General features: G+C 42.9%; 1 protein-coding gene across 1 annotated transcript; it reads right to left on the bottom strand.

Moving 5' to 3' along the window:
• Positions 1 to 776: 776 nt before the first annotated feature.
• LOC308151808 (uncharacterized protein) lies at positions 777 to 6,467 on the bottom strand (the record flags this gene model as incomplete). The annotated part of the gene is made up of 5 exons (XM_080524701.1): positions 777 to 1,515; positions 1,635 to 2,209; positions 2,320 to 2,654; positions 4,868 to 4,972; positions 5,948 to 6,467. 5 exons carry the CDS (start codon positions 6,465 to 6,467, stop codon positions 1,236 to 1,238), a joined length of 1,815 nt encoding a protein of 604 aa, XP_080380827.1. The 3' UTR covers positions 777 to 1,235.
• Positions 6,468 to 10,868: the final 4,401 nt, after the last annotated feature.

Below are 10,868 nucleotides of genomic sequence, written 5' to 3'. Positions count from 1 at the left end.
AACTTTAATCCCTCCTAGGTGTCCTGACTGAAGTTAGATCAACTGTAACATCTTTTGTTTGTTTGAATGAATGAACAACTCCTGTGGGGAAATCATGGGGAATAATATAAATAAATGTGTGCAGCATACACTGCTAAATGTGACAGCAGCTGCTTACCAAGTATTTTGTTCCCCACGTAGGGCACGGTCATTTTTCTGTTTTTTACAGATTATGAAAGTGATTTTTGTTGTTGTTGTGGGTCATACATTGACATCTGAAAATAGTTGAAGAACATATTATCATCGATATGCTCATGAATGTTGGTACACCTCATTCACACTTCTGACGGGGAGATAATGGGTGGAAACAATAGCTGGCTAATTCCACCGCCAACCACAACACACTGGACTACCTGTCATTATCAGTCAGTCGGGATGTGAACTAAAGGCCAATGCACACGGCGTGCGATTTTGTCGCACCGCCGAATTTGATTCCATTGTTTTGAATGAGACACAATGAGACAATGCACACGGCGTGCGATGCGATATTGTCGCACGACAACATTCGAATCTCCATTCACATTCATTCATTGGTGTGAATTGAGAATCGAATGTTGTCGTGCGACAAAATCGCACGCCGTGTGCATTGGGCTTAAGCCTCAGAAAACAAACGTGGAGGGCTGACATGTCTAAATTGCTAAATAATAATAATAATAATAATAACAATCATCATCATCATGATTCAATATTCTTTATTGCCACGGTAACAAGGACATTGGAATGCTTCTCCTCTTTTGCTCCAGCAGTATAAAATCTAAACAGATTCTCAACAATAAGTAAAATACACAATAATTACACACAATAATTACAGTAGATGGTAAGGTCTAATGTACTGGAGATGTGACAGGCGTGTGAGACTATACTATATATATCTGCCATATATCATACCTCCGTTTTATATGTATTTATCATCTTATTTTTCAATATAAAACAGAGGTATGATATATATATGCTAGGGTTAGAGTTAAGGTTAGGGCAGTCTCACGTGCCTGTCACATCTCCAGGATATTAGAACTTTGCATCCTTTGGATCTTGTAACTTCGCAAACAATAGCAGCATTGAAATAGTTTAGTTTATGTTCAACTGGAAAAGCGCCGATTTTCGTGTTTTGACTTCGCCGGGAGTTCGTTAAAAATGCCTTTCCACCAAAGAACCGTGGAGCCGCGGCGTGTGAGCAGGCTGCCCGGGAGGGACGGTCACTCGCCGGGGGAAGACGCGGGTTTCCAATTGACGGATGGTCGCAAACCTCGGGACTTTGGTGGAGGGCATGTGACATTTCGTGCCTCTTCAGAACAGAAGTCTCTGATCTTCTCAAAAAGATAATTCTGCCTGGCCGTGTCCAGTCCGGGTGGGGCTTGCACAGGAAGTCCATCTATGGGGGGAAGGACATCAGCGTTGCGCAGCAGCTGAAACTCCACTGGTTCTGCATCACATTGTTTTCTGGCCAAAACCACACCAGGTCTCTGGGCATCAAAGCTGTAACAGAATAGACGCAAGACAGTACATTTAAAATATTGCCCACTGTTACCAACACACCATTTTCACAAAATACTACTATGTTCATAAAATAGAATAGCTAATATAATGATAATTACCTGAAGTGCTGGTAATTCTTAATATATGGGTTCTTTCGGAAGTAGCTACCCAGATGCTGTTCCCAGTCGTAGCTTTCCACAAGCACTGTGCCATTCTCCAGTCCGACAAGCTGGGGGATGTTTACTTGCTTCACAGGAGAGCTGGCCCTCACAACCCTAGCAATGTCTGACAAAGTGTCCACTCTGGTCTTCCTGAAGCACTGCTTGACCAGTCCAAAGCACCAGCTGGGGCCAAACTTTGTGTGGCTTGCATTCAGGAAGTGGAGGTCCAGCTTCAGGTGAAGGTTGTTCATAGTCCGCCAGGCACAGTACCATAGCATCAAATTGTTCTTGTTTTGCCCACTGCAGTTGTCACAATGAAGGTCCACGTTTGCTTCTCCGACTCCATAGTTGTTGAAAAAATGATGGACGTAGTTGATGACTGCGCTGCTGCCCTGACTCGTTGACATCCCTTCATCAATTAGGTAATTCACTTGCTTCGGCATCCCTTCACAGAAGACACCAAAAAGGCCACACTTGCGTGGAGTCAAAAAATACATGGGCCCAGGCTGATGAGGGTCAGTAGGGAAGTGCACCTGAGAGAGAAGGAGAGATAGAAGAGATGGAAAAAAGATGAGATACATTGAAATTCAATATCCGCCTAACATAGTGAGTCAACGGTGTCACAGGATGAAATTATTCTCACCTGTTGTGCAAAATCAAAACTGTAGTGCATTGTGATCTGCCTGCTTGCGGGTCTGGAGGGGCCTAGAGACAGATGCAAATCCTCACAGGTCTTGGCACAGGCAGCATTCAGGTCCTGGTAGAACGACCGCTCCTTTCGAACAAGGTCAAGATGCTGTTCCTGCTTCTTCAACTTGGCTGATTTGACCTTGGCCGACAGATTGGCACTTTGTCGCAGCTGGTAGTTGTTCTTGTGGCACTGAGAACACAGATCTGTCCGGGGTATGGTGCTGGTTATCTGAGGCAGCAATGACTTCCACAGCCTTTCGAAACTGGACAGACCAACAACACGCTCCCCTGCAAAGACATCGTTTTTTTTTTTTATGAGTATGAGATTGGATTCAATAGGGGTGTACATACTAGGGCTGCCACGATTAGTCGACTAGTCACGACGACGTCGACTACCAAAATCGTCGCCGACATATTTGGTAATCGCCGTAGTCGCATGTTTTTTGGGAGCTGAAATAATGTTTTTTTTTTTTTTTCCTAGCACCAGGGGAGCCCCCCCTCCCAAATTTCGTTGTTTGGTACCTGTACTATATCAATGACAATAAAGACCATTCATTTCATTCGATAAGCATTAGTTTTTCTTCCCTGAAGCTGCCACTGGCTAGCGTCTCCCAGTGTCTTTGATGTACATGCGCAGTGTCGGTCATCCGGGGCACACGTGACTTCCCCGGAAAAACAAACAGAGAAATGTCTTCCTGTCCTCGTACCTCTAAAGTGTGGGAGCATTTCAACCACAACGTTGAAAAAAAGAATGTAAAATGTAAAATTTGCAAAGCTGAACTCGCTTATCATGGCAGCACGTCTATGATGCGCGAGCATCTAAAAAGGAAGCACGTTGTGGCAGATGACGAGGAAGAAGATGGCTCGTCTCGGTAAGCTAGTTAGCTTGTTATTGGCTAACGATATCGTTACATTAAAAGCCTTCTTACATTATTTTACGTTATGTGCTGTAACGTTGTCATCAAAGCGATACTTATCAAATAGCTAAAAATGTTGTCTTAACGTTACAGTGCTAAGAAGGCGCGTTCTACTATGAGATGAGTGAAGCAAAGCAAAACTTTTGTACTCTGTACAAGTATTTATTTTTGTTTTTGTATTCTTTTGGTTGCCTAGTGCCTAGCCTACCTCATTTTACTCAGCAGTTTGCACTCTCTACTACTCTTTACATTACATTACATGCAAGTGATGCCAGAAATAAATCTGCAAAGTTCATTAAAATATCTATTTTTGAGTGAACAATCATTTTAATTGTCTTTATTTTTAGTTAGCACATGCCTACAACAACAACTAACAACTTCAAGCTACATTTAGAAGCTGATTTAGAAGATGATAGCTAAATAAGAGCGATTGAGTAATTGTGCGATAAGCTGTAATTTATGATCCGATTAGTCGACTAATCGTTAAAATAATCGGTGACTAGTCGACTATGAAAATAATCGTTTGTGGCAGCCCTAGTACATACCTATGCACACCATTACCGTTCATTACAAAAGCATTTTCTTTCTCAAAAGCAACTTTTCTGTTATCTATTACACTTCAGAACTTCAGTCTTATACACAACTTTTAGACATACCAAGCTTTTTCACAGCATCTTTGTAGAAACGCCAAACTGAGGTTCTGGTGATATTTGTTGGAAGCAACTTTGCACTCAAGTCTCTGTGACCAGGGTGCCTGCCAGGCAGGACGATGGCGTGGTCCTCTGCGTAGTTCGCTATGAATGCCACCACTCTTTTGATGTCCTCTGTATTGAGGAAGTTCTGGTTTGTTTTTTCTGTTTTCCTGTACCTCTGGCGTGGTACTGCACCATTCTCCTTGTAGGATTGGGCAATTGATTGGAGAAGGTTTTTGCCGATCCTGAACAAAAACAAACAAACAAACTGGTTTCAGACTGATGTGCTAGCTCGCTAACTAACAAAAGCGCTAACTAGCTAACAAATAACTGTTTGGCTGGCCTAGTTGGCTAATAAACGAATATAATTCAAACACCGGCTATTCCTCTCTACACATAAACAAGACATTCACATATTCACACAAGACGCATCACTAAACTTACCCGAGTACAAAGCAGAAGGTGAATCGGCAGACATGAGTGCCGTGAAACGCGTATGTTGTTCGATGAAACCTTCGTTTCGTAGACACTTTCTTTGTGGATTGGGTCATTTCTGAATCATTGATAGATGTCAGTATAGTTCCCAAAACAAGCATGTCTCTGTTGTCTGATGACAATGACGCTGTGCTGAGTCTGGTGTTGTAGATCAGTTCTGGAGACAGTCTTTTGCTGCAAGAGAGAGCCTGTTGTTCTGAATTCTCTTTTCGTCTCTGCTGGCACTTGCAATCAAAGTTCATTATCTTTTCCATTTCTTTTGCGTAATCTGGGTCCACTGTTATAGTATCGACTAATCTCAAAACCTTTTCTATGTCCATAGGCACAGTGCCATTGTCCCGCTCCTCGTCAGAAAACAAACTGTAGTCAAAATCGAGGTCTGAAATGTCGCCGTCACCGTCGTCGTCATCTTCGCTATCTTCACATTCCGAATCCGAGCCAGCATGCATATAATCCAAGATGAACGAGTCCATAGATTCTCCACCGTCGATGGTTCTACCGGCTGCGGAAAGATTGTTTATAGCGTTGGTGTTATGCCAAAATTTGTCCGGGGTGATGTAATCAGGTCTTTCAAACACCATGACACGTTGCTATGCCGACGCGAATATTTCAGACATTCCTGAGTAAACTCTACCACTGGTTGTTTCTCCATTAGCTAAACAAACCCACATCACATCAGTCAAAGTAATGATGAATATAATTCCATAACTGGATACTACTTTGTTTCCAATCATAGATAGCTAGCTAGCTAGCTTACTTACTACAAATGTACATTGGGGACTGTGAAATGACTGGCATGCTGCCAGATGATAAGTAAGTGAGCTATCTAGCTAGCTAGGATTGGAAACAAAGTAGTATCCAGTTATGGAACTATATTTATTACTACCTCGCCTGTTGTGATGTGGGTTTGTTTGCTAAACTAGCCAACTTGGTAACATTAGCGTAGCGAAATACTTGTAAAATTAGCATGCCGGAATGCTAGTGATGAATTATAGCAACGAACGCATCATGGCATTTGAAAGACCTGATTACATCACCCGGACATATTTTGGCACCCGGACAGTAATTGGCATGACAGTGACAAGAGGTTCAGCCTCCATGGTTAGTAAACAACAACAACAACAACAACAACAACAACACAGACTGCGCCTGTAATCATGGGAGAGGTTGCATGTGCAGCCAGTGAAACCAAGGGAACAAGACCCCAAACCCACTGATGAGTACGCCCCCAAACAAGCTTAGTTTGCTAACAAATTATGTATTAGTAAGTATTTAGTGATCCTAAAAACTGCTGTTTGTTATATTGAGCGGGCTCTTCAACACTTACAGTAAACTTTTGTAATATGGAAAAAACACCAAAAAACCACATTTACATGACGTGTCCTTTCACCGGTCGTATTCACAAATATCTGCCAGCGCCCTTGGATCTACTCATTAATCTGGCGTGGCCATCGCCAAATACATAACATGAACTCACCATCCTCATCCTCTTCATCACCATCTTCATCCTCCTCTCCATCTTCATCATCCTCATCATCCTCTTTCTCCTCCTCTCCTTCTAACTCCACTTCCACCATCACATAATGCTCCTCTTCTTCCTCTTCTTTCTCCACCACTGCCTCTTCTTTCATTATCCCATCTTTCTCCATCACTTCCTCTCCTCCTCCTTCTTCCTCTTGTTTCATCGTCACATCTTTCTCTTTCACTTCCTCTCCTCCTTCTTCCTCTTGTTTCACCGTCACCTCTTTCTCCTTCATTTCCTCTCCTCCTTCTTCCACCTTCACATCTGTCTCCACCACTTCCTCTATTTTCACCATCACATCTTTCTTCTCTCCTCCTTCCTCTTCCTCCTCCTCCTCCTCCTCTTTAATTGCCACATTGAGTTCCAGTGTTTGGTTCCAGTCTTCCACCTTCACTGCCACTATCTCTGGACCCCGCTTTCTGCTTTTCTTTCCACAGCCAGAACGAGGGGACCGTGTGGACCTGGATTCAGACATGGTAGCTGGGCTGTGAGGTGGATCTGTGCAGTAGAGAGGAAGAATAAACAGTGATAAGTATATTTCACAAATAATACCCCAAAAAACCTAATCATACACGTAACTCTCTAATCCCTCTACCTGAAAATGAAATCTTTGAAAAAATAGTTCTGGACATTGTTACATGTGTCCTACGCAGACTAACTGGCAAACTGGTTTCATTAACATGATAATGATGTCAGGGTTCTTCTGGGGATCTTCCCAGTCACCAGATCTGAATCCAACAGAACACCTTTGGGGTGTGGTAGTCTGTAGGGCTGGGTTCAAAAAATCGATTTCCCGATTCTGAATCGATCTTCATTGAATGAGCGATTTATCGATTCATAAATCCCGAGATCGATTTTTTGTTGTTGTTTTTTTTGTAGTTTTTTTGCTTGCAGCTTCAACCCGCAACGAGATCTCGCGCTACAAGAATTTATCATATCTCACGCAACGAGAGGTCTCAACACTAAAATCTAAAAACATGGCGATGGCAGGGACACTCAAGTCACCACCAGGCTTAAAGTCAGATGTCTGGGTGCATTTTGGATTAGCAAAATGTTGGTCAATGATGTTCATTTATGTTCCAATAAAAAGTACATTCATGTAACTGCTTTGGAGTCAATTCTTAATGTAAACATTGATATGTTTAACAATGCTACATGTTATAGGGTTCCTTGAACCATTTATAGCATTAGTTCTGAGAATCTCTTTCATATTCAAGCAAAACATGTATATTGTAACTAAATCGAATCGGAATCGAATCGAATCGAATCGTTTTGGGAAATCAGTGGCGATTAGGGCTGTTACGATTATTCGACGTCATCGACGTCACCGACTACGTCAATACGTCGGTTGCCGTAAAATGCGTCGGTTAGTCGTAAAAAACAACATGGCTGCGACCAGTGCAAACACAGACGAAGAGCCAGCGGCTAAAAGACTTCGCCCACGATCGTCCAAAGTATGGGAGTACTTTACAAAAAAAGAAACCAATGGCAATGTGGTGGTCTGTAAACTGTGCAAAAATGAATTGTCCTATCACAGCAGTACGACCTCAATGAACGAGCACTTGAAGCGAAAGCATCCTGGAGCGCTTTGTGAAGACAGCCGCAAGCTAGCACCGTAAGTCAGCGTTGTATTTCTGTTCACTTTTCCGGCCGTGTATCAGTGAAAAATGGATAGCTACTAGCTAATGTCACACAAGCAATGTAGCTCACCACAGTTTGTATGTCTTGTCTTCTGGTGTTAGTAACGTTAGCATGTAGCTGGCTAGCTACGGTAGCATTACTAGCCTATTGTTATTGTGGTGCTCGCACCTACTATACGTTATCTAGCTCGTAGCTCGCATGCTACGTTAGCATCAATTTAGCTATTCATAACATAGCAGCGAGAGTAAAGTTAGCTAGCCATGTAGCTACTAGCTAGCTATGTGTTGTGGTGATGGACAGACTTCTAAATGGCCATGTTGGCTAAACATAGCAGTGAGGTGGAAATTAAGGGGCCTACACATGATAAGAAATGTGTGCTTTTTTTATTTTCAGGAAGCAAAGCAGTTTGGAAAACTTTTTCCACAAAAAGAGCACAACTCCATGCACACCCCAGATGGCTGCTCAGCTTTCTAACAGCATCTTACAGATGATCGTCAAGGACATGAGACCTGTTGCTATTGTGGAGGGTCAAGGCTTTCGTGAGATGATCAACACATTTCACCCAGGGTACACACTTCCCTCCAGGCACCACTTCACAAATTTGATGGAGAAAAAATACGAGGCTACTATAGAGAGGGTGAAATCTGAAATAAAAAATAAAAAAATCACACTCACCACAGATGCTTGGACAAGTATTGCCACCGAGGCGTACTTAGGAGTCACCTGCCACTTTATATCTGAAGACTGGGAGATGACTTCATACAGTCTGACCACGATGCCGCTTGAGGAGCGCCACACAGCGGTAAACATTGCTGGCTGGTTGGAAGAGGCAGCAGAGAGGTTTGGTTTCTCTCTCAGTGATGATGTCCTGGCTGTTGTACATGATAATGCTGCCAATGTGGTGGCAGCTCTCAGGATCCTGGAAGAGAGGCATGGAGTTGCTTCACATCGATGTGCTGGCCATACAATCCAGCTGGTGGTCAACCACGCCCTGAAGAAGGACCCCCAGATAAGCAAGGCACTGGGGGCTGCAAGATGCCTGGTAGAACACTTCAAGCGGAGTGAGCTCGCCAGCAGCAAGCTCAAAGATAAACAAAAGCAATTAAGCACAGCTGAACATAAGTTGATCCAGGATGTGTCTGTAAGATGGAACAGTTCTTACTACATGGTGAGTCGCCTCTTGGAGCAACGGTGGCCGGTGACCGCAACCCTTTCAGACCATCATGTCACACAGCGAGGAAAGCACCACCTGGACCTGAAAAATGACCAATGGACCCTACTGGAGGAACTGGAGGAAGTTCTCAAGCCCTTTGAGCAAGCCACTGTCTTCCTGAGTGGAGAGGCTTATGTCACAGTCTCTGCTCTACCTCCACTGGTAAAGGGCCTCCTGAAAACCACACAGAAAACATCCTTCGAGTCTGCTCCCATCAACTCTTTCCAAACAGCTGCAGCAAAGGAGATAGCTTCAAGGTGGAAGGACGAGGCCACATTCAGAGAAGATGGTCAAAATGTGTGTGTCATCGCTGCTGCCCTTGACCCCAGGTTCCGCAAGCTAAAGTTCCTGTCGTCAGAAGATATCCTAAAAGTGCAAGTCAAACTTCAGACTCTTGCACTTCAAGCCAAAATAAGAGAGAAGGAACAGCTTCAACAGGCAAGTGAATGAATGAATGAATGAATGGTCTTTATTGTCATTGATATAGTACAGGTACCAAACAACGAAATTTGGGAGGGGGGGCTCCCCTGGTGCTAGGAAAGAAAAAAAGAAAAAAAAGGGAAAGGAGCTGATTTACATAAATAAAGGCTATGTACACTATCCACTATACTATACTGTACAAATAAAACACTGTGCTGTACTCTATGCTATGCTATACCTATTCTAACATTTCCTATTCTCTGTGGGGCAGGATGGCTCAGCCAGTGCCCAGCCAGAAGCTTCAAAGAAGAGGACTAAGATGCCAATGTCTGTGCTGGACACATTGCTAGGCTCAGACTCAGAGGAGCAGCACAGCAATGAGGAAGACAATGCCCAGGAAAGAAACAGCGAGGACAGTGACACCGACACTGACATTGTGAGGAATGAGGTGTTAGTTTATTTTGGAGAACAAAACGTTTCAAGGGATAAGAGCCCCCTACACTGGTGGAAGGAAAACGCAGCACGGTTCCCCTCCCTGGCTATGCTGGCCAAGTCCTACCTGTCTGTCCCTGCAACGTCCACTCCGTCTGAAAGGCTCTTTTCAGCTGCTGGGAACATCGTTTCAAAAAAAAGAGCAAGCCTGACCTCTAAGCATGTGGACATGCTCACATTCCTCCACAGTAATGCCTAAGGTGGAGGGGGGAGAAGGGAGAGAGCTAAGGGGGGAGGGGGAGAGCAGAGAGAGGGGGAGAATGTTATGTTTGTTATTGAGATTGTTATTGTTAAAGATTGTTACTTGCACTTTTCCTTTTACTTGAAGTTAACTTTTATATTTTATAATATTATATTTTATGTTGAGATTGTTATTGTTAAAGATTGTTACTGAGAGTATACGGTATTCCGGTTAGAATTTTACTTTTTTACAGAATTTACTGCATTCCTCCTTGCACTTTTCCTTTTACTTGAAGTTAACTTTTATATTTTATAATATTATATTTTATGTTGGACTGTAAGAAAGAGAGGATCTTTTTGTTGTTGTGTGGAATATTGCCCTGCAGTGCAAGAATAATTGAATAAAATACTGAAATGTTGATAAGAGAAGTTTTTGACATTTATTTGGGGAAAATTAAGTGATACATTAATCGAACAGCAAAAAAATAATCGTTAGACTAATCGTTAAATTAGTCGCTAGACTAACCGAATAATCGACAAAATATTCGTTAGATTAATCGTTAGAAAAATAGTCGTTTGGGACAGCCCTAGTGGCGATACCCAGCCCTAGCAGTCTGGCAATTCCCCATCCATTCCATCCCCCCCATTGTTACACAAAATAGAAATGTAAATATTTATCATCTATTATTATTTATCTCTTCTACTACCTCTTTCTGGGATTGACATGCTGATAAATATACTGTATGCAACACTTATCAGAGCTGTTTATAGGCCTCGTGTCATAAACCTGAGATCATTTTATGCTCTTCACTCACTCTAACCACTACTTTATTCTCCTGTCAAACGTCATCAGAATTCCTTGTTCAATACGTGAAATGCAATACAGGCCCCCCACTGCTAACACAGCTACCCCCCCCACTGCCAACACAG

This window comes from Nansenia antarctica (assembly GCF_963989245.1).
Source record: "Nansenia antarctica genome assembly, chromosome: 2".
NCBI classification, from domain to species: Eukaryota; Metazoa; Chordata; class Actinopteri; order Argentiniformes; family Microstomatidae; genus Nansenia; species Nansenia antarctica.
Note: the sequence above shows the minus strand (reverse complement) of the source record. Positions and strands in the feature narration are given on the sequence as shown.